This window comes from Macaca thibetana, chromosome 13 (assembly GCF_024542745.1).
Source record: "Macaca thibetana thibetana isolate TM-01 chromosome 13, ASM2454274v1, whole genome shotgun sequence".
Classification (NCBI taxonomy): Eukaryota; Metazoa; Chordata; class Mammalia; order Primates; family Cercopithecidae; genus Macaca; species Macaca thibetana.
The window spans coordinates 80520669-80544895 of NC_065590.1; the positions used below are offsets into that span (position 1 = coordinate 80520669).

Here is a 24227-nt window from a genome sequence, read left to right on the forward strand (position 1 = left end):
TTTTCACTGCATATTCTTTTTGTGCCTTTTGAATTTTATACCATGTGTAAATTGACCTGTTCAAAATGGTAAACAGAATAAAGGATGCCGCACCAGGAAGATGGTGCACCCTGAGAATAGGACTCTCTCTACCTTCACTTCACAACTATCGGATATGGCTCCAGATATGCAGCTTCTCCAAAACACCAGGGAAATTCGAAAAGCACAGTCTTGTTGACCAAAAGCTGGGTTACGGTCCTGGAGATGGATTCTAATTTGCCATGTGCCTTTAGGCGAGTTACTTCCCATCTCTGAACCTCTGCTGGACCACCTGACTCCTAGGGGCCTTCCAGATCTCACGCTCTGCTTCTGCCGCTGGGCCAATACAAGGCTTACTAGACAGCCACCAGATGGCGCGCTGACCCTGCTTCTAAAGGGAGATGAGCTTGGACCCATCCAGCTTTCACAAATGATGGGTGTCACTGGAGGGAATTTTAATATTGAAAGTATCAAAAAGGTCACTTCTGTAATCCCAGCACTTTGGGAGGCCAAGGTAGGAGGATTGCTTGAGTCCAGGAGTTCGAGACCAGCCTGGGCGATATAGCAAGACCCTTATCTCTATTTATTTAGAGACAAAGTGTCGCTCTGTTGCCCAGGTTGGAGTGCAGTGGCGCGATCTCGGCTCACTGCAACCTCTGCTCTTGGGGTTCAAAGGATTCTCCTGTCTAAGCCTCCCGAGTACCTGGGATTACAGGCGTATGCCACCACACCTGGCTAACTTTTTTTTTTTTTTTTTTAAATTTTTAGTAGAGACGGGGTTTCACCATGTTGGCCAGGCTGGTCTCGAACTCCTGACCTCAAGTGATCCACCTGCCTCAGCCTCCCAAAGTTCCGGGATTACAGGTGTGAGCCACCCCACCCGGCACCCCTATCTCTATTTAAAAAAAAAAAAAAAAAAAAAAAAAGAGAGAGAGAGAGAAAACATCAAAAAGGGTGTGATTCAGGGAGCTGCAGAAAAACAAAAACAGGTGCTGAGGGCTGAGTTTCTCCAGGAGTCAGATGGTGGAGGACACAATCAAGTGTCCTCAACCAGGAGGGCAGGGTGGTCTAGTGTAAGAGACTGGCGAGACTGCAGGCTGTCAGGAGGTTTCAGCCTCCCTGTGAACTGGGGAGGTCTTGGCTGGGGCAGAGAACCATGAAGGGCATGGGCTGTGGAATCAGGGGCGGGCAGGTCTGTTGACCTCTCTGAGCTTGTTCCCATTTGTAACATGGGGTAATTCTGTCAACTGTGATACTGATTGTCATTCTTTTAATAGTGTTTGTTCTTGAAACATTAGAACGCTCAGTAAATGTAACTGTTAGGTCTATACATAACGGGGAAGCTGCCTCTACAGAGGACACGTTTTCTTGGGGCTTGATGTCCAGGCTCCTAGTCCGGAGGGTAGACATGAGGGCTTCTTGCAGGAGGGAGATCCCCGTGTGAGACAGTGGTACTCTGTGGGGGCTGATCATTGCTGGGCTCAGAAGGAATTCCCTAGTTGTCTAATGTATGGCAAACACCGCAATTACTTTTGCACCAACCTGATAGATATCTCCCAGTTTTTCCTTTTTATGTGGACATGTGAGGAAAGTCCTATGTATCTTTGCCTTAAAATGGTTCTGTTTAAATGTTATAAAATATAAATGCTATGGATTAAAAAGAGCGGGTGGCCTTTTTAAGACATTTCTGGCTGAAGCCAGCATTTGAAACTGCTGGAAACCACTAGGGCTGTTAATGTGTAATTTTTAGCGACTCCGGGCGCAGTGACCTTTTCTCCGGAGCAGAGATTGGCGTTAGTGGGGAGGGGTGCCGGCAGGATAAATGCTGCAGTGGGACACTCTTCTCCAGAGTGAAAGTGACCAAGTGGGAGGAGCGTCTGCCTCAGGCCTCTGCACTTCTTCCTCTCTTTCTCGGCTGAAGGAATCTTGGAACTATGTGCTTACAGGAAGGGAAATCTTTTTTCCACCCCCACACCATGGAAAGGGGCTCTTTGCTCACCACGTGAGATTGTACCTCCTGGAAGAGGCTCCTTGTTAATTCCACCAAGGGGGCATATCAGCTGGCTTTGGCCCTGGTGGAATAGAGTGGAAATTGGTTTTCCTTCCTCAAAAACAGATCCCAATCTGAGAGCAGCAGATCCCAATCTTTATTTCTCCAAAACAGTGCTTCCAGAACCTTCCTGTTAACATGCAGATTCCCAGTGGCCATTATACAGTGATTCTCGAGAGGGTAGGTCTGGTGACTTGGTCCTGACAGTTCTGGTGGGAAGAAGCTGTTCCAGCTGCCTCAGCCCTCCAGCAGGGGCTGGAGGATGACACGGACATGGAGAGACCCCAGAGCATGGATGGGAGGGAGCTGGCTCAGGGGCCACAGGGCCCAACCTCAGGGGTGCAGGCTGAGCAGGCAGGTAGGGCAACACTACCCCAAAGCAAATAGCAGGGCAGCGGCTAGGTGTGAGGGGAAGAAGGTGGAGTGGGAGAACATTGCATCTGCAGTCCAAGCTCTGCTCCTTACCACCTAGGTGACCTCAGGCAGGACACTCAGCCACGTGGGCCTCACCTGTAGGTTGAGCGTGGTGATTCCTGCCTGGTATCTGATACAAACTCAGCAGAGGTAGTGGTTTTCTTCCTTACATTAGATCATCTGAACTTGGTCCACAGGCCCCTCAGGGAACAGGCCTCAGAGTGTCTCTTGTGCTCTGAGAATAGGGGAGGGAGTAAACTAGGCCTATGCCCTTTGTAACAGTACCCACACATACGCCTTCCCCTGCTGCGGACCTCCTTGGCTCACCTGTCCCGATCGCTCCCTGATTCTTAGTCTCTTATAGCAACTGAAAGTACAGATGGTCGTGACTGCCTCCTGGGTCCTTATCAGGCCTCAGTTTCCCTAGGGGTGAAATGAGGCAGGCTGAGATGCCTTTGGGATTCCTTCCAGCTCTGGCCAAATCTTGCATGAGGATTTGTTCTGCTCTGTGCTGACCGAGGCAGGGAAGGGGCGCCATGTCATCCTTCATGGCCCTGCTGCAGGTGTCCCCTGGGGACCTCGGCTGACTTCCTGACTGCTCTCAGGGCATCCTCATAGACATGAGGCTTTGTCTGAATGCAATGGTCAGATTTTTCACCATGAACCAACCAGAAGGAAGGGGAGAAGTCCTCTCCATGACTGGCCAAATCAGAGTGGCTTTTTGGCTTTAATCTGGCTCTGCTACTTTTCTGGTGTGACTCTGAGCTTATCTGAGCTTTCTGTATCGAGCCTCCTCATTAGCAAACGGAGCGGAGGAAGAGGTGGTCCCTGTAGGGCCTTTCTGTAAAGGCAGACATACTTGGTCCCACTGTGAGACTCTGTACATTTCCACTGAAGATCCATTCCTCATGCTTTGAGGGCCCTTTTTGAGGCTAGCTGGGGAGCTGAAGCTCCCTCTCCCTAAGCATTTTAGCAATCTGCCCTCAGCATCCTGGAGCCTTCAGTGTGCCCCCCACCACTCCCAGCTAAGAGCTGACCCCACAGGAGGTGGCATCCTAGGGGAGGGTCTTGGGCCTTCCATGGCTCCTGAGCTGTTAAGTGGTGAGGGAGCCAGGTGGACAGGTGCTACGGGCCCATCCCCAGCCTCAGCACACTCCTGCCCGTCACGGCTCGTGCTCCCTGCCCTGAAGGCAGGGCTTCTGGGGCCACCGAGGCCACTGGCATGACTATCAGGACATCTGATTCTTGAGCTGGAGGCTGCTGTGCAAATGTGAGACCAAGGAGAGCCCGTAAGATTCCATTATGGTGTTTTGACAATCTTCTCCCTTGGCTGTGCCACAGGCTCTCCTTGGCCTCCCTGCCAGGCAGGGGAGTAGCTTGTTCTCAGCTCTGGAAGCAGCAGCTGGGGCATCCTGGTCCCTTCCAGCCCACAGAGAAGGGCCTGCTATGTGCCCTCCTGCCGTTCCCCTGCCTAGGCTGGTGTAGAGAGAGCGATCTTACAGAGAGCAGGCGTTGGGCTGTGAATATCTGTCAGGAGTGAGTGATGCCAGGTGAATCTTCTAGAAACTTTACATTCCATGCATTTTTCCTCCACTCTGAAACTTTTGCTGGCTCCCTGTTGCCTATGAGTAACAGAGCTAAGGGCTGAACATCCTGTCTGGTGGATGCCTCCAATGTCTCTTCCATTCTCCCCTGCCTTTCCTTACTCCTTCCCTCCTCCCCACGCTCACAACCATCTTTGATGCCTGGTAAGTGTAGGCATGGCATGAAGCTCCAGAGATAAAACCACAAAAGAGAGGGACACAGCCCAGGACTCATGGAGCCTCACTCCCTCCCCTTCCTAAGGAGACCCCTGGGCTCTTCTCATTGTTCTCCAGCCCTCTGGGAACATTCCCCTGTGGGGCCTTTGCTCAATTTCCTGCACCTGAAATGCTGTTGCCATGTGCTAGATCCCACCATTCCTTCCAGGCTCAGTCAGGGCCAGCCCCGCCCTGTGTCACCTCCCCAGCCTTGGAGCCCTCTCTGTCTCACTTGGCACTCAGCCCACATATCTTTACCCTGATCTTCATTTCTCTCTGTAAATCTCCATCAGCCCTGGGCTCACACTCATGGTGGCAGGCTGGAGCGGGTCTTATCCAGGTCCCTCCCTGGGGCCCAGTTCCTAGTACTGGAGGAGGGTGTAGGGGTCCCCATGGGGTCAGAATTGGACTCATCCAGGAATGCAGACCTGACTGGCCGGGCCGAAGGGCTTTAGGGGCAATTTTGCATTAGGATCTGTGGTGCTTCTTGGCCAGCCTCATCTGAAGGGAAGCAGGCAGCCCACAAGGGAAATAAGAGCATAGTAGAGCATAGCACTGAGGTTTGTATGGTTCCTGGCACACAGCCCAGTCCTCATGCATTCAGGAGAGAGGGCTAAGTCACAGAGAGGGGTCTGTAAGTAAAAATCCATAGCATTTTCACTAAACCCACCATGAGAGTTTGGAGCACCAGACAACATGCTCTGAAGTTGCAGAATGGAGTGTCACAGTAGGTGGGTGGGGTTTGAGGACTGTGCTCATTGGGGCAGACTCTGCAGCCTGAGCAGCAGGATGGCCCACCTGTCTTGACTGCTGTAGGTGAGGAGGAGCCTATCTCCTTGAGCAGCTCCAGCCCCAAGCGGCAGGTAGCAGAATGATTGGGCCACATAGTGCCTTGTCCCTCACCTTGGTGTGCATGCCAGCCTAGGCGGAGGTTACCCCATAGTGGTTTAGATATGAGACCCTTTGGGACTCCTGGAAAAAGATGGGAGAGTAATTTTAATAGGCGAAGAAACAGCCAAAGAAATGCTGTGTCATGGGCTCTGGGGATTTTCCATTTACCCTCAGCCTGGTAGGACCTGAGAGACCCTGTTTCCCTAGGCAGAGGCACAAGGTTTTAGATTAGCTCCTGCCCCAGTGACCTTTGCTTGATGTCTGGCTTGTGCCAGCAACACCCCATGGGGACCTCATGGTTGCTTGTTACATCCATGTACCGATATGTGTCCAGCTTCAAGTGACACTAGTGACACCTGTGGTGACAGCTGGCCTGGTCTGGGGTGGGCAGAAGTTGACCAGAAGCATTGGTGGTCTCCCCGCTGACCCTCTTATAAAGAGGCATGGGGGACTTACATCCCCTACTGTGGCTGTCAGAACAAAACGGGTGTGGGTGGGAGTGCTTAGTTCATCTGCTGGGCCGTGTGCAAAGCCTCTGTGGTTTGTTTTTTCCTAAACAGCTTCTTTGAGATGAAACTGATGTACAATAAACTACATGTATTTAAAATGCAGAATTTGGTAAGTTGACAGATGTATATACCTGTGAATCCATCACAGAGAGCAAATGCATCCTTTGCCCCAAACCTTCCCTTGCTCCCCTCTTGCCCCCCGCGCCCCCCCGCTTTTTTTTTTTTTTTTTTTTTTTTTTTTGAGACAGTGTCTCACTCTATCACTCAGGCTGGAGTGCAGTGGCACAATCACGGCTCACTGCAGCCTAGACTTCCCGGGCTCGGGAGATCCTCCTACCTCAGCCTCCTGAGTAGCTGGGACCGTAGGCGCGTGCCACCACACCTGGCTAATTTTTTTTTATTATTTAGTAGAGATCAGGTCTCACTATGTTGCCCAGCTGGTCTTGAACTCCTGGGCTCAAGGAATCCACCCGCCTTGGCCTCCCAAGGTGCTGAGATTACAGGTGTGAGCCACTGCACCTGGCCTGCTCCCCTTTTTAATCCCTGCCTCCTTCCCTGGGCCAGGGCAACTGTTCATCTGCTTTCTGCCCCTCTAGATTAGCCTCTGTTTTCCAGAACTTTAGAGTAATGGAATCCTCCCATATGTGCCCCTGTTTGTCTGACTCCTTCCACTTTTTGTGTGTTTCAATAGCTCCTTCCTTTTCATGGCTGTGTTGTATGCCTTGCCAAGCATATACCCAGCTAATGTATCAATTTCCCTGTGGATGGACACACAGGGAAATGGATACATTAGCTGGGTATATGCTTGGCAAGGCATACAACATGTTTCCAGTTTTGGCCTGTTACAGATAGAGTTTTGAAGCTGGTGCAGATGGGGGAGAGTGCTAGCCAGGGAACCCAGAGGCCCATTCCCTCCCTCTTTTTTTTTGAGACGGAGTTTCACTCTTGTCACCCAGGCTGGAGTGCAATGGCGCGTTTTTGGCTCACTGCAACCTCTGCCTCTTGGGTTCGAGTGATTATTCTGTCTCAGCCTCCCTAGTGGCTGGGATTACAGGTGCCTGCCACCATGCCCGGCTAATTTTTTTGTATTTTTAGTAGAGACGGGGTTTCACCATGTTGGCCAGGCTGGTCTCGAACTTCTGACCTCAGGTGATCTGCCTGCCTTGGCCTCCCAGAGTGCTAGGATTACAGGCGTGAACCACCACGCCTGTCCTCCATCCCCTCTTTGTCTTACTGTTCTCTTCTGAAATATGAAGCATTGGACTCACAGTTCCTAGGGGCCCCTTGGCTTTAACAGTGGTCTTCCTTCGTTTTTCTCTGTTAGTGATGTGCTCCCGTGACAGTGAGGGCCAATAGCAGAGGCTGGGCCTGCTCAGGACCTGGGCGTGCTGGGCTCTGCACTGCCCAAGCCTCATTCTGGAATTCAAGTGATAAGTTTGTAGCTCTCAGCTCTGGTGAGCTTAGGCTACAGAATTTGGAGCTAGAAAGGACCTGAAGCATTGTCTGTATGGTCGCCGGACTGGGTGCATGGGTCCCCTGAAATGCGTGTTGTGGATCTACTAGAGCCAGCCCACTGTGGCAGCAGAGTGCTGATGCTTGAATCCCATCCACCCTGGGGGGCTAGGGAAGGGTGGGGTGGAGCTGGGTTTGTCCCCACCCCTACTCTCTCTACTGCCCCCTCTCCCCCGCCACGGCCGACTGGCCTCTCTCCCTGCCTCCCAGCAACCTCAGCAGTGCCCTACTTAGACCCTGGAGAGGGGTCTGCCCATCTGTTCACCGTGATGAGGCTGGAGGGGGTGGTGGCAGTGGGTTCCTATTGTGTCTGTGGTGCCAGATTTGGAGATTAACTCCAAATCACTTCTGTCTCAGGAACAACGAAGTGGCTTCCCCATAGCCTGATGTCACCCCACCAACCTGCTGCTCCCTCTGGGAAGGGAGGATCAGGAAGGGATGGGCTCTGGCTTACTCTGCCTTCCAGAAGCTGCTGAAGCAGCATCTGGGATCCCCATTTGCTCAGGGGCAGGGATGAGGTGCCTCCCTCTGCAGGGGTGTTGGGAGAATTGAGTAGCACTCCTAGCCCAGCTCCTGGCACGTGCTTCATATCATTGTTTGCTCCACACACCTCAGCCCCAACTGATCTAAGGGCCCCGGCCATCAAGTTTCCTGTGGCAGATCTCAGCTCTTGGAGGCTGTCCTGAGTGCTAAGAGACAGCCCTCCTGCTCCCACTCTTCAAGGACAGAACAGTCACCTGAGAGAGGAAGGGGCTCAAGTCTGAGCTGGGAAGGGGCTGGGAAGGGCCATGCCCAGGTCAGGAACTAGGGGTGGGGTTTGGGCTGGGCAAAGCTTGGCTAAATGAAGAAGCCCAGATAAAGTGGTGGTGGCTGGGGGAGAAAGGGGCAAAGCTTAGTCAGGCACAGAAGCACCTTTTTTTTTTTTAAATTTTTATTTTGAGATAGGGTCTCGCTCTGTTGCTCAGGCTGAAGTGCAGTGGCGCAATCTTGGCTCATTGCAACCTCCGCCTCCCGGGTTCAAGCGATTCTCCTGTCTCAGCCTCCTGAGTAGCTGGGATTACAGGCGTGCACCAGCACTCCCTGCTAATTTTTGTATTTTTAGTAGAGACGGGGTTTTACCATGTTGGTCAGGCTGGCCTCGAACTGCTGACCTCGTGATCTGCCTGCCTTGGCCTCCCAAAGTGCTCAGGATTAGAGGCCTGAGCCACCGTGCCTGGCCAGGAAGCACCTTCTATCTTTACCAAGTTCAAATCTCCAGCCCAGGTCACTGACATCTAGGGACTAGGGAGCTGTACTGATGTGACTGGAGCCCAGCCACCGGCTGGCTTTGATTAAACAGATAATTTTCAAGAACAGATAAAAGGAGTGATGAGTAGCCAGAGCCAGCAACAGTTCACCAAGAACACGCTAGAATAAATGTACCCTGAATTAAGGGTCCCTTATCTGATTCTGTCCTCTGATATTTTCATCAAAGGCTTGAGTAACGGCACAGAAGGCTGTATTACCAAATTAGTGGGTGATGTGGGGCCAGGAGAGAGCAGGAAGAGATTTAATGTGGAACCAGACTTCAACACCTGAAGCATCATCAAAAGCCGGAGCTACGCAGTGGCACTAAAGTACAGTCTGGCGCTGATACTAAAAAGGGAAACTGCTCAGCTTCAGTACAGGAAAGGCCTGGCTCAAAAGGTAACAGGCCGGGCATGATGTCTTACGCCTGCAATCCCAGCACTTTGGGAGGCGGAGGCTGGCGAATCACCTGAAGTCAGGAGTTCAAGACCAGCCTGGCCAACATGGCAAAACCCCGTCTCTACTAAAAATACAAAAATTAGCCAGGTGTAGTGGCAGGTGCTTGTGATCTCACCTATTCAGTGGGCTGAGGCAAGAGAATTGCTTGAACCCGGGAGGCGGAGGTTGCAGTGAGCTGAGATCGCACCACTGCACTCCAGCCTGGGCCACAGAGTGAGACTCCGTCTCAAAAAAAAAAAAAAAAAAAAAAAAAAAAAAAAAAAAAAAAAAAAAAAAAGAAGGTAACAGGCACTGATTTTTTCTCTTGTCTTGGAATTTGCCACCAGAATGCACAGCCAACGACGAAGAGATGCTCTCAGTTCTCCCCAGCCTGGATAACTAAAAGAAGAGAAGGAGGATCCCTCTAGTTGTGGGTTGTTAGCCTCGGAGAGGAAACCTGGCAGAGTTGGAGCTGCAGGCTCCCAGGGATCACTCATAGAAACTGCAGGAAGGGGAGATGGCATTTTCTTCCCAGGTTGGATGTCTACTTTGAAACGAGCTCACTGCTCTGCTCCCAGTGCCTATTTGAACAAGGGCAAAGAGTATGGGGAGAGGTGGCGAGGGTCCCTGGGGGCCATCTCACTCCCATTGTCCAGCATGTATTCCATAGTCAGTGGTGACCTGGTTATGTGTTTCCTGTTTCAGGAAACAACAGCTGTGGGAGAGTGTTGATTTGGAGAGTCAGCCTGGTCAAAGGCATGACCTTTTCCCCAGGAACCTTGGTCTCCTCCAGCCAAAGGGCAGAGGTCATTGGCTGAACATTTTGCTGCCCTTGGTCCCGAGTCTAGGCTCTGGGCAGGGTTTGCTCAGGAGACGTGGTGAAGTGGGTGAAGTGTTCCTAACTCCTGTCTCCTTTGGATAATGGGTTCTGTGAACCATGTCCACCTGGGGCTCCTCAACCCATGGGAACCTGCCCAGCAAGCTGGGAGGCCGGTGAACAGCGGGACACTGCTGGCCCAGAGCTATTGTGACTAGGCAGCAGCCCTGGCCCAGCACATCCGTCACCGCGGAAATGCAATGCCTATGGCTCTGCCCAGTGCTTCACTTACAGGGTGAATGTGCAACAGTCCCTGCTTGCAGGACATCGGGTCTTTCTAAACTGTAGTTTTGTAATCTGTAAAACAGGGGTGTTAATCCTGACTTAAATCACAGTGTTGTTCTTTTTTTGTTTTTGTTTTTGAGACAGAGTTTTGCGGTTGTCACCCAGGCTGGAGTGCAATGGCGCTATCTCGGCTCACTGCAACCTCCGCCTCCTGGGTTCAAGCAATTCTCCTGCCTCAGCCTTCTGAGTAGCTGGGATTACAGGTGCCTGCCACCACGCCCAGTTAATTTTTGTATTTTTAGTAGAGATGGGGTTTCACCATCTTGACCAGGCTGGTCTTGAACTCCTGACCTCAGGTGATCTGCCTACCTCAGCCTCCCAAAGTGCTGGGATTACAGGCATGAGTCACCGCACCCAGCTCCACAGTGTTGTTCTGATGACCAAATGAGAAAGTGATGTGAGAGCTCTGTAAATGCAAAATGCTGTTAAAATGGATTCTTGAGGGGGTGCTGTTCACTGGCCAGAGAGGGTCATGGAGGTCAATTCCATCACAATCCTTGCCCCAAGGGGCTGGCACCACCCACAAGGCCCTCCCCTGCAGCTGGGAGACTGAGGGGCAGGAGTGTGAGTCTCTCTGTTTGTCCAGATGTGGATGTGGTAAATTTCCAGCATCAGAGTGACTCAACCTCAGAGATTAGCAGTTTTCATCTGAAATCAGAGTCAGAGAAGGCTGGGCCCTTACTGGGGTGTGTGTGTGTGTGTGTGTGTGCGTGTGTGTGTGTGTGTGTGTGTGTGTTGGAAAGTTAGGCTATGTGGATACTAATTCTGGCTACACCATTATCTCGCTTCATGACCTTGAATATGTCACTTCCACTCTGAACCAAAATCCCTTCCTCTGAAACAGAGGAGCTGGAACAATTAACTGAGTGTGTGTGTGTATGTGTGTGTGTATCTTTGCAACACTTGAGAAAAGATAATGGCTGCCAGGCGCAGTGGCTCATGCCTGTAATCCCAGCACTTTAAGAGGCTGAGGCAGGCAGATTACTTGAGGTCAGGAGTTCAAGATCAGCCTGGCCAACATGGTGAAACCCTGTCTCTACTAAAAATACAAATATTAGCCGGGTGTGGTGGTGGGCGCCTGTAATCCCACCTACTTGGGAGGCTGAGGCAGGAGAATTGCTTGAACCCGGGAGGTGGAGTTTTCAGTGAGCCAAGATCACACCACTGCACTCCAGCCTGGGCAACATAGCAAGACTCCATCTCAATAATAATAATAATAATAATAATAATAATAATAATAAAGATGCTGTTGTTCCAGCATCAAGGCTCCTGCCTCACTGGGCAAGAGGAAGGTACAGAGTCCATGACAGATTGAACTTTTCAGAGGTTACCTGAGAAACAGAGTCATTCAACCTTCTTACCTGAATCCAGCTTTGGGACTGAGAGGGGGCCACAGCTTTGTGCTGCTCAGTGGAGATGGTGATGTGAACTGCAAGGGAGGGAGCTTGGCTTGGTCACTGTCGGCAGTGCCTCTTTCTTCTGCCAACATGTCTGTCCTAAACACATCCTTCCCTGGCCCTGGACAGCCCTCTCCTGCCTCTAGCTTCCTGCGATAAATTATGGGAAGGCTACTGGGCTTGCGGGTAGGGAGAAATGCTGAGCCTGCAGAAAGAGCTAAATGGTCCTAAATGTGGGAATGTGAGGGCCTGAGGTGAAATAGGATTTCCTTTTTATTTTTTATTTATTTTTTATTTTTTTGAGACGGAGTCTCACTGTATCACCCACGCTGGAGTGCAGTGGCACGATTTTGGCTTCCTGCAACCTTCACCTCCCAGGTTCAAGTGATTCTCCTGCCTCAGCCTCCTGAGTAACTGGGATTACAGGTGCACGCCACCACACCCAGTTAATTTTTATATTTTTGGTAGAGACAGGGTTTCTCCATGTTGGCCAGGATGGTCTCAAACCCCTGACCTCAGGTCATCTGCCCACCTCTACCTCCCAAAGTGCTGGGATTGTAGGTATGAGCCACCGTGCCCGGCTGGAATAGGATTTCTTAGCTCCAGTGGAATCTGTCATCTTTGAAGGATGACATCATTAGATTACAGCCTCCTCTCTCACCGAGGTTCTGAATAAGAAATGACCACATCATAAATAGGTCTGAACTTCTGCCAAACCTTTGTTGAAGACGTGGATCATCATGGGACAGTACACAGCAGGTGGGTAAGAGCATATGCCTTGCAGCCATTGGCCTGTGTTCAAATCCCTGCTTTGCCGGCAATTCACTGCCTGATATTGAGCAAGTGGGCTGCTTTGAGCCTTGGTTGAATCTGGCATGTAATTGAGAATAACATATGTATTTTATATTGTTGTGGTCTTCACTTATAGAAGGACTTGCAAGCTAAACTTCTTTTATAATTTAGTGTGGGGTGAGGAGGAAGGATCAGCCTTCTCTCTTCATCAGTGAGATTTCGATAGATCAGCATTTCCCAAAGCGAGTGCTGTGACATACAGGGCTTGGAGAGATGTCATGCAAACAGAGGTCTGGTATTTGGAATGAGTTTGGGCAGTGCTGGGTTAAGCAGGGGTAAACAGCATCTTTGCTGCAAGACTTTTCATAACCTTTATTAAGCTAAGATGCCTTGTGAAGCTCCATGAGTGGGTGATATTGACAGCATTTTCCCAAATTCATTTGACCAATGAACCCTTTTTTCCACGAGACACGTTTTGAAAAGAATTGTCGTTACATCCCTCTTTCTGTCTTGGCCCCCGGAAACTTCTATTTCCATCTGATGCTCACCCCGAGTAACCAAATCGGCGGGGATCTGGGTATATTTATACCCCACCTCCACTCTGCTGTGCTGGTTTTCTATTTTTGTTTTGCTGTACATATATCTTTTAGTGCAGGATGCCTCAGATGCTGTGTGGAAATGAGGGGGGTGGGGATGGCATCATCTGGAGAGAAGGAGCCCACGCTAGAACCTCAGGCAATTCTGAGATCTTAGAAGATGTGAGCAGGGACATGGGTGCTGTTCACCACTGCTCTGCCCAGCTGCCATAATGCTGATCACCCCTAGGGAGATGGGGATAAATGCAGCCCCTTAGGAGACTCCTCCCAGGTCTGTTTGTAAAGTCTATCCCAGGCGATGAAGAAAGGAGGGCAAGTGTCATCACGTTTATGTCCTGTAAGCACTGCTTAAGAAAATAAGAGTCACCTTTAACTGGTCATTGCCAACCTCAAAAGCAAGCTAATTTCTGCTATTGTTGCATTTAGCTGTTTTAAGAAAGACAGAGGCAGGTGAGCCAGGGCAGTAAGCCTCAGATTTTGATGTGGTGGCCTTAGGAGTGGGTGAGCCAATGGCATCTAGGCCCCCTGAGGGCTGCAGGCCAACAAGGAGCTGCCAGGAGTGCCATCACAGGAGGGCTGGCTGTGTCCTGCCTCCAGAGGCAGGGAGTGCAGGTGCCATCATTTCTTCCTTTTAACTCTGAACCCTCCATCAAAGGTTCCCTCTCTGTATCTTTCAGTTGACCTACGCGGGTAAGGCAGGGGGCGGGGGAACTGGGAGAAAGTGTCCATTCTCCCACTCCCTTTATTTCTCCAGTATATTTCAACCTGCTGGTATTAAACCAATAGCAGGTAGAGACATCAATTTAGTGGATTGTGACCAGCATTTTATAACATGTAATGGAACAGAACGTATTAGAGTCACTGGCTGTAGCAGGGTTGCTAAGAATCCAGCTTTGGAATTGAGAGGGGGCTACCTTTTGTGAAAGGTAGGCAGATAGATAGGCATGGAGCTAGATAGGTATGGAGCTGTGTGCTATTACTGTGGATTGTACTATATGAAGTTTGGGGGTTGCTGTAGCTGACCTGGGGAGCTGGCACCAGATGGGTAAGGTGGATCTGCTCTCAGGGTCTGTCCTGGGCTCTGAGGCCCAGTCCCAAGCCTGAGGTGTCCTTCTAGACCCAGAGAAAAATGTACCCCAAAGAAAGGTGCTTGTGATGCACTCTCCTTCAAAGACATATGTTTTAGTCAATCAGGTCACTCAGCCAGGGGCCCCTACTGCAGGAGAAGGAATCCATACTCCTGGCTGACTGGGAGGTACCACTGTCAGCTGGGGTGTGTCCAGGCGGACTCTGCAGGCTGTGTGAGGATGGACAGCACTGGAGTAGGAATCCCCAGTTCTAGTTCCTAGCTTAGGTCTGCCACTCACTGCTCTGTGACTCAGGCAGGTGATTTGCTCTCTGTGGGCCTCAGTTATTCGTGTACAGGGGGGACAATAGGACCAGGTGATTTCTAACGTGTTTCTTACTTAGTCTGTTCCAGGAGGACATTAAGAAAATCTGGATCTTCCGGGAAATCCCAGAAGGGAAGCCAGTGTCGCCCACAGGCCAGCAAGACCACGGCGAGTCAGCTAGGTATGTTATTTTATTTTATTATTATTATTATTATTATTATTTTTAGACAGGGTCTCACTGTGTCACTCAGGCTGGAGTGCAGTGGTGTGATCTCAGCTCAATGCAACCTCCGCCTCCCGGGTTCAAGCGATTCTTGTGCATCAGCCTCCTGAGTAGCCGAGTAGCGGGGACTACAGACACGTGCCACCATGCTCAGCTAATTTTTGTATTTTTCGTAGAGACGGGATTTTACCATGTTGCCCAGGCTGGTCTTGAACTCCTGACCTCAGGTGATCTGCCTGCCTACTGCTGTGATTACAGGTGTGAGGCACTGAGCCCGGCAGCTAGGTATGTTTGAAGACCCCGGCAGGGGAGGGGGTGGGAGATGGCTCCTCCCTGGTAGCAGCAAGGGCATACGATGACAGAGGCAGCTGGAGCCTGAGCCTGGTCTCCGTGGATAGCATTTATTGGGCGCCATTCTCAGTGTGAAGACAGATAGGCAGGAAGAGCTGAGGGGAGGCTGTGGCAGCCACGGCCTTTGGAGTCCAGGGGCTGCCCGGGGTGGGGGTGTGGGCGTGAGGACATGGTCACCCACACATATTGCATATTCTGTGGCAGTGTGCCCAGGCATAAGGCATTGGGGAAGCAGAGAGGCTGCCTGCAGTGAAAGGGAGTGAGGGGGAAGCAACACTGGCCTTCCAGGTCCCTAGGAAAGACCCAGCAGAGACTGAACAGTCTGCCATGCTGTGCCCCACGGCCATTCTGCACCCTTCCCCACCTTCTCTCCGCAGCTTTGGTTGTGGCTCCCTCGGGACTGACAGGACAGGACCCTTCGAGGGCAGGGTCACACACAGGACAGAGGCAGCCAGCACTGCCCCCCCATCCCCAACATAAACACAGTGGGCACCTCCAGGTCCTGGGCCCTGCTTTCCTGGCACGTGGGCAGCCATTTTCTCCACACTGAGACGGGACTCACAAGCAGGGTAGACTTCTTCCCCCTAGGGGTCCCCAGAGACTAGAGGATGCAGGTGGGGGCCTGAGGCTGGCCACCCTGTGGGTGCTGTCCTCCAACTTCCCTGAATGCCGTATTGGTCAGCAGTGTTAAGGAGCTGGCAGGGGAACAGCATGGGAAGGCAGTGTTGCGGGAGGACAGGTCCCTCATCCACCCCTTGATGTTGTCCCAGTCACTATACCGGCTCCAGCTGTGGGGCCCCAAACGTGAGCCTCGAGCATCACCTTCGTCAGCTGCATTCCATCTGGGCTTCTGGGTTGCAGGTGTGGTGGGCCGAGGGCATCTCTGGTCCATACCTTGCCACCTGGGAACGGTGTTTCTTGCTGCAGCCTCAGCTTCTCACTAGTTACTTGGGACACAGGCACCAACAATGACAATGGTGCCAGGGATGATGTCCCATAGGATACGCCTGCCAGCTTTCTTGGGCACTCTGCCCAATTCCCAAACTCCTAGAGCCCCAGATCCTGGCCTTTCTGCCATGGCAGGTAAGCCCTGCTTACCTCGGTCCCAAGAACTGCACTGTTTGTAAGTATGCACCCTGGTGACAAAGGCCCCTATGCTGCCTCAGGAGCCCATTCAGAGCTGCTGCCTCCTGACCAAGAAGAGAAGAGGCTGAGCCTCAGCAGTGCCCTCTGACCCGGGACTTCTGATTCTGGTTTAAAACCCAGGTAGCCACACAATGCCAGGATGTACACTGCAGGAGCTTTGCTTTCAAGAGCAGGCCAAGCTGGAAGAAAATAACACTTCAGCTAGGAACAAGTAGGCTGGGCTCTTGTCTCCCTTTGCCTTTTTTTTTTTTTTTTTTGAGACAGAGTCTTGCCCTGTCACCCAGGCTGGAGTACAGTGGTGTAATCAGGGCTCACTACAGCCTCGACTTCCCAGGTTCAAGCAATCCTCCCACCTCAGCCTCCCAAGTAGCTGGGACTCCCAGGCACGTGCCACCACACCTGGTTAATTTTTTATTTTTTGTAGAGATGGGGTCTCACTGTGTTGCCTAGGCTGGTCTCGAATTCCTGGGCTCAAGCAATCCTCCCACCTCAGCCTCCAAAAGTGTTGGGAATACAGGTGTGAGCCACTGCACCCATCCCCCACCGCTTTGCCTTTTGCTCTCTGGTCACTTCACCTGTCCAGGCCTCAGTGTTCTCATCTGTAAAATGGGGGTGAGAACTCCTGCCCTGGTGACCTAAGTAGGCTGTTGTGAGACTCAAAGGAATCAGTGGCCAGCATAGAGTTTTCACAGGCTAAAAATCACTCAACAAATTTAAGAGTTGGGAATTGTCAGCAGTAGCTGGGGATGGTGAGTCTGAAGTTTTCTGTTCCAGATTCTAAAGGCAGTGTCTGGAAGGCTGAAGTCCTACCTGCTATGAGAATGTGGCTAGAGGCCAGTTAGTTTGAACCTCCAGTGTGACCATTCTGCAGACTGGCAGGCCACTGCCTCCTGCCTCCTGGCTGGCCCCTCCTGCTGCCTGCCTGTCCCTCCTTCTTTCTGTCCTGCTTTCTGGGGACCAGCTGTAGGGACTGCTGGGTTTCCACTTTCTCCATAACTGCAAAGCCATGCAAAACAACACGAAGGGAGGTTGGGAGACACAGCTGGGGATGGGGATGGGGAAGGGGAGTAGGACTGAGTGGGGGTGACTTGGACAAAGACACCCTGGCTTTTGGAACCAAGGGAAGGTGGGAGACCTAGCAGGACAGAGGTATAAATAGAGATGCAAACGTACACGGAACATGAAGTCCCCTCCGGAGGTGGGGGTCTGGGTACCAGCAGGGTCTCTGAGGACTGGGAGCTTCTTAGATTTTCAAAGGGAAGGGAGGCTCCCAGTTTCTGCCTTCCCTCCCTGACCCCACCAAGTTTCACATTTCTCGGAATTTGCAGGGCTCCGATGGGGGCCCCAGGGGACCTCAGAGCCCGGCCTCCTGCCGGCTGGTGCAAGCAGGCACAGTCGGAGATGGGGGTGCTGGGGGAGAGTGGTGAGGGATGTTGTGGGGTGTCCCACTGGGCAGAAGGCGGCAGGGGCAGTCTCCTAGCCTCCCAGCAGGGGTCCCCCGCCCGCGCCCCCAGGTGCTCCAGGCCCCTCGGGGCAGTCACACGGAGCTCCTGCGCTTCATGAGGCCGCGGAAGGTGGACAGGCTGTGCAGGCCCGTGGACACCGAGCTGATGGCGGAGCGTGGCGCCCCGCTGCACAGGCAGCGTCGCGAGGGCGTGTCGCTGTAGCGGCCGCCCGCTCCCGGCGACGAGTGGCTCTGCTCCACGCACGTGTCGGACGTGGAGAGGTCCCGCGGGATGATCATGGGGATGGAGTACTGCAGCTTCTCGCGGCTCTTGTACCACAGGCACGAGCACATGGACTGGAAGTGCAGCACCTCCGCGTAGACGTTGCGGAAGCCGCCGCCGCCCGCTGCCGCGGTGGACGAGGCGGTGTCCGTGGTGTGCGCGCTGCCACCGCCTCCGCCGCAGCCCGCCTGCCCGTTGCGTGTGAGCAGCGCGCGGTGCTCGGCGTCGCGCTTCTCGTCCTCGGCGTTCATGGTCATGAAGCGCAGCACCACGAGGTTGAGGAAGGCGCCGATGACCGTGAGGCCTGTAAGGATGTAGACGAAGCTGAAGGCCACGTACTGCGGCTGCGTCTGCAGGGCCTGGTCCTTCTGCAGCGCCACGTAGTCGCCAAAGCCGATGGTGGTGAGCGTGATGAAGCAGTAGTAGTAGGCCTGGAAGAAGGTCCAGTGCTCGTAGTGGGAGAAGGCGGCAGCGCCGATGCACAGCGTGCTGATGCATGAGAAGAAGCCGATGAGCACCATGTTGGCCATGGACACGTCGGCGCGCCGCATGCCCAGCCCCTTCTTGGCGCGGTGCAGCAGGTACCTCACCAAGGTGTTGATGCGCTCGCCCAGGCTCTGGAACATGACGAGCGTGAGCGGGATGCCCAGCAGCGCGTAGAACATGCAGAACACTTTGCCGCCATCCGTGCTGGGCGCTGCGTGCCCGTAGCCTGGGGGAAAGCGGGAGAGAGGAGAGAAAGCACACGCTATGGGGCTGCCCTTCCAGAAACCCTCTTCTCCCTACCCCTCGCCCCTCCACTTTCCCCACCTTGGGGGTCTGGGCCTACAGTGACAGAGGCTCCTTGTCTCCACGCACTGTGCTAGGCCCTTGCTCATGCTTTCTATTGTACTCTGTGACACCTGCAGGAAAGTATGTAGGAAGGAAGAAATAGGGAGGGCTGACTTCCAAGGTCACACGGCTTGAGAGCAGAGCAACCGTGTTTGAACTCGAGTCCGTTTGACCTCAATGACTGGACTGTTTTGTATGCCTAGAGAAGGGGTGGCCTGAGTGCTGCTGAGAACTCCTCCAGAGGCACAGGGAGAGTGTGAGGGCACAGGTCATCTGGGAGAGCTGGATTCTAGCTCAGTGTCCTGGGCTGCGGGCGTGCTCCTTGTCCTCCCCATGCCTCAGTTTCCTTGACTACAAGGTGAAGTGGTTGCCCTGAATGGGTTCTGACATCCTGTGATCCAGTGTACAGGAAGGGAGACTGAGGCAGGGCTGGCTTCTTGGTGAATTCCTTGCTGCCTGCCAAAGCTTATGTGGGGTTGGTTGGCAACAAGGGCCCTTCAGTCTCCCTGGGGCAGCTGGCCCACTGTGCTGGAGGAGAAAGGAGGCTGCCTGCCCCTCCCCGCAACAGCTGGATGAATGAGTGTTCCGGGGTCCTCATCAGCCTCCAGTTGGAGGCCCTGGGGTCATCCTCTGTGCTTGGCCTGATGTAGGGTCTGTCCTTATGGGGAAGTGGTGTGACCCTTGGCAAAGCAGGAGCCCTGGGGGTCCTTTCAGGTGTGTTACTATCATCAGCCAGATAACCTCTCTGTACCCCGCCCCCACCCCGGCACACCCTGAGCCAGGATCAGGGCAGAGGCAAAGGTTCCCTCTGCACCAGCCATTCAAAGGCCTAAGTCGAGAATTCTTCTGGCTACCTGGAGGGAAAATGAACCTGGATGGGAACTCATCCCTAGTGACAGGGCCCTAGTGGCTGTGTGACCCTGGGCAAATTACTCCCCCTCTCTGAGCATGTTTCTTCATTTGTAAAGTGTATTTACTGGTGCTGGCCTGCTTCTTCCGTTGTTGAGATATTTACTACTTTTATTAATAGAATTATGATAATAACATGATGCTGGCATTTTCTTCCCTTCTAAGTCTTATCAAATCTTAACCAAATATTCTTCCATGCAGTCTTCCTGGATTCCTCACAGCTAAAAGTGATCTCTGCCTTATTTGAGTGGCACTGAAAATGTTCAGCTTGTAATTCCAGGGCCAATATTACCACCCCCCCCCGTCCTCCAGGATCCCCAATGACATAGAGCTAAACACTAGCTTTGGGGGTAAGGGGTAGCACTGATGGACCTTGTCACATTCCTCTCTAGCTTCCACCTCCACGTTGCCAGCCATACCTATGGAGGCCCAGAATATGTTTGATAACTAAATTGTAGGGCAGGATACTGTGTGACTCTGTCCTGGACTTGCACTCTCTCTCTCTCTCTCTCTCTCTCTCTCTCTCTGTGTGATTTCTCTGAGCCTTAGTTTCCACATCTATAAAATGGGGTTAATAATACACTTGCCTCACAGGACTTTGGGGAGGAATATGTAAGATATTGTGTGTAATGCATTTAGCTCAGAGCCTGGTGCATTATCAAGTACTCAATAGTGGCTCCCTGTGATTAACAATGAGTGAAGTACCAGATTACTCTCATGCTTCCAAGAGACCAGCCAGGCTCGAGGGCCGCTCAGTTCCAGTAAGACTGGCACCTCTGTCAACCCAGGGCCTTTTGGATCTTAAAGCTCAGGGAACTCTGGGGACAGCTGCTTGGGGCTGCCCTTAGAACCAGCTCCCCTGCCCCCCTCCACAGTGTCGGGCCAGTAACTATGTCACTGTTTGCCAGGGACCCAGACAGCTGAGCTGTAGAGCCACTGTGTGTGGGACGTCTGTGCTCCAGCAGGGTGAGAACAGATTGTGCCCGCCAGCTCGGCCATGGCAGCCAGACCACAACTCACCTCGACAACTGGGCAGGCCCCGAGCCAGAGCTGCTTCTCATCCTGTCCTTCCCTGTCCCCCAGGCCGGCACTACTTTGTGGAGAGGGGAGGGCATGGCACCATGGATGGGGCTCAACAGGGAGTAGGGAGCGTGAACATAGCCCCAGCTTGGCCATGTGATAGCTGTGTGGCCTTGGGCAAATCCCTACCCCTCTCTGGGCTCACTTGCCTTTCCTGCACTCTGGAGGATTGAGCTAGAGCTATCACCCCCCACCCTCGCTGCCCGCCAGAGTCATCTGCAGGAGCACAGGACAGACTAGGCGTTAGAGCTCTTTGGAACCTGTGGCTTGCAAGATGGAAGCGGCAGTTGTGGGATCTCACAGGCGAAGGGTGACCTGAGAGCATGGGCCTGGGGGCAGGGCCATCTCTGTGGGGTCAGGCAGACACGTACCACCATCAGGGACCCTCACTCCCTCTCTGCCACCACTGCTCCCTTGTCCTGTGTTTGTCATAGGCTGTGACTTCCCTGGGCCCACCGTCTCTTAGTAAAAGCCAGTGCCCGCCTGCCTGGCAGCCTCACTGCCCACTGTGACTATGCTCACAAAACCCCCAGCTTCAGGGAGCTATACATTCCTTCCTTGCCCTTCTTTTGCTATACCCTGCAGCCACCCCAGAGACCCGTCCTCATCCCACACCCAGCCAAGCTGGCCCCTCCTCTCCACACTGCTTCCCACACTGCCTCGTGGCCCTCCTCTGCCTCTCCTACCCCAGCCTGCAAGGACCCAGCTCCTCAGGACCCAGCTTCAGCCGCAAGTGACCTTCCTCTGCCCTTTGTCCTGTTGAACTTAGTGACTTTCAAAGCAAATGACACATCCAGGCTTAATCAGAGGCTCTTATCCCAGGCAGCACCTCATGCCCCACCACAGCCGCTGCCCTGGCCAGGCAGCCCTGGCCTAGATGTGCCTCCTCTTTGGGGTCAGATGCCCCCAGGGCTCAATCTCACTTCCTACTGCAGGCTGAGGCTTAAGAATAATAAGTTCTTACCCTTCAGATGTATTTTTAACTTAATCCTCAAAAACTTCTTACAAGGTCACTATTATGACTATCTCCATATTACAGTTGGGGTCATGAAGTCCAGAGAGGCCTTGGGTGTTGGCCAAGGCCACTGGGCCTTTCTGACTCAGCATTCATTCCGGTACATGGGAGCCAATGCATCACCCAGGAAGGGCGACCAGGCCGGGAGGCCTTGGGAGGAGAGCATTTCACTTGGGCATCAGCCTCAGGCATTGCTCTGAGCCGGATGCAGCAGGGGTGGTAACAAGAGGGCCATGTTCACGCAGACAGACGCTTCTCCAAGTACCCGGCTCAGGGTGCCCCCCTCCCCATCGCCTGTCCTATTGTCACTGGGTGAAAGGGCAAGGGAGTGTGAGGACCTGCTGACGTGGGCGCCCAACTTGGAGGGGTGCCAGCTGGGTGGAGCCACTCCCAAGGGGCCCTGGAGCTTCTGGGAAGTAAGTGGGAGTTTGGCAAGACCCGTCTGCCTGCCAGTAGGCCCGCTGACTGCCTGGTCCTTGCCCACATCGGGCTTGGCTTTATGAGGCAGGGGGCAAAAGGTGTTCTCTATCTTCTCTTCTCTGTCCAGCCCTTTGAGTCTCTGGGTGAGGGGCTGCCTCTGTCCTTCTGTGGCACCCATGCACACAGAGGCTTCTCTCTGGGGCTCGCTCTCTGAGGACCCTCTCTCGCAGTACCTGCTGGGCTGATCAGCCAGAGCACATGTTCTGACCAGGAGACTCTAGCCACTGTCTCTCAGAAAACGACCAAGACCGTCCATACTGCCTCCTCTCCCAGCCTCCTTTCCCTGAATCCAACATAGGTTTTAAGGTTCTCAGAGCCAGAAATACCCTTAGCCATCATTTGGTTCAGTCTTTATGTCGTACAGATGAGGAAGTGGAGGCCCAGAGAGGAAAGCAGTCTGTTCAAGGTCACACAGCTTGTGAATGCCAGAATCAGGACTATAACCCCAGGATACTTGGTTCTAAAACCAATGCTCTGTCCACTGCCTTCCAGCTCAGGTATGACCAGAGTTGTGCCTATTCATTTGATCATGGCCCAGCAGCTCCTACTTGGGAGCAACTCAGCTAAGAGATGGCCTGGGAACCTGGCTGGAGGCACAGAATCCACTTAAGGAAGCCAGGTGACTGGATATAAAAATTTATTATTAGTCTAAATATTTTAGGGCAGCAGGAAAACCGAGAGATCGGAGGCAAACCCTGGGCCATCTCAGTTTCTCTTTTCCTTCCAGAATCACCAAGGAGGTCAGAAACTGTCTGAAGCTGTCTTCCAGGGAGATGTAGGGTGGGGATGGTGGTGTGGGAGTGGGATTGGGTCTGGTCCTCCCTTTTACTGGTCTTTCTCTCCCTGTAGCTTATTTCCTTCTATTCAAAGCACAACTAGCCACTCTGAGCCCTTGTTCATGGCCTTGGCTGGACTGGGCTTGGCTGCTTGTTCCTCACTGGTCTCCTATGCCTGCTAGCCTGCTTGCCTGACCTCCTACCCTTGGCCTAGCTGGCCACAGCCTTGGGCAGAGGAAAGAGCATGGGGCTGGGAGGCAGGCGATCTGGGGTCTGACCTGACCCTGATCAAAGACAGCTTTGTGTCTTGGCAAGTTCCTTCCGGGCCTCAGGTTTCCTCATCTGTGACATGGAAGACAGGGCAAGAGATGAGGTTCCTACCTTTTCCCACTGCCTTTTATTATTTTCTCTGTTCACTCACCCATTCATAGAGTCAAAATTTTGGAAGATTTTATTTATGGAGTTCGATGTGGTGATCAGTGCAGTGTGGATACTCTGCAGAGCAGGCATTGAATAAATCATTGTTAGAGCAATACTTAATTTCTTTCCCCATCAAAATTAATTAAGAACACATCTGTCAGTCAGAACGTCTGATTAGCCTGAGATAATTGACTCTTGAGATGGAGTTCAGTTATTGTTGTATGTTTGAAATACTGAACACAGAGAGAAGATCTCTGAGGTTTAGTGGAGTAGAGAAGATCACAGGCTCTGAAACCAAACAACTTTATCCTTAGCTATACTGCTTCATCCACTGTGCCTCAGTTTTCCATCTGTAAAATGGGAATAATGAAGTACCCACTTCATAGACTTGGTGTGGGGACTTGATTGAGTTCATAGACTTAACATGCTTAGGATATTAAGATCAATAAATATGAATTATTAATATGAATATTTTGGGGAGCACCAAGATTTAATGATCTTTAAAGTTCTTTTCCGTGCCAACATTCTATGATCAGTGTTTACTCAAGTCATTTTTCTGAAATACCAGTTCCATGGAATGTTAACAACTGTTGGATGAGAAAAGAGTTGCTTGGTTCAATTAAATTGGGGAAATGCTGAATTTAACAGGATTCACCATCATTTGATTTGAGCCTAGGCTTTCTCAGGGCTATGTATGTGTTCATGTGCAGGGTCGATCAAGGCTGGGAAAAGGTGCCTGTCTTCCCACTTCCTTGACCGTGGAGCACTTTTCTCATAGTGCACAGTACCGAGCAAGAGTTCCTGGGAGCACAGTTTGGGAAACGCTCCCGTGCAGCATCAAGAACCTCTAAGGTCCTTCCCCCAGGTCTCTGACGTTATGATTCTTTGATCTTCTTCTCTGGGTGGCCCAGCCCTTCTGTAGATTAAAAAGCACAGCCCTTGGCAATGCCGGCTGTGCCTGTCTCCAGGCTGACCTAGTTATCTAATGTAAATAGGCAATGGCTGGGCTAATG

At 52.4% G+C, this 24227-nt stretch overlaps 2 protein-coding genes across 2 annotated transcripts in view; both read right to left on the reverse strand.

Moving 5' to 3' along the window:
* Positions 1 to 24227, reverse strand: part of MAPRE3 (microtubule associated protein RP/EB family member 3) — a 420985-nt gene that overhangs the window by 287271 nt on the left and 109487 nt on the right. The gene's annotated exons all lie outside the window — the stretch shown is intronic.
* Positions 12549 to 24227, reverse strand: part of KCNK3 (potassium two pore domain channel subfamily K member 3) — a 43578-nt gene continuing 31899 nt past the window's right edge. The window contains exon 2 of the mRNA XM_050753830.1: positions 12549 to 18415. Coding sequence (XP_050609787.1) covers positions 17514 to 18415 — 902 coding nt within the window. The 3' untranslated portion in view covers positions 12549 to 17513. The remainder of the gene's footprint in view (positions 18416 to 24227) is intronic.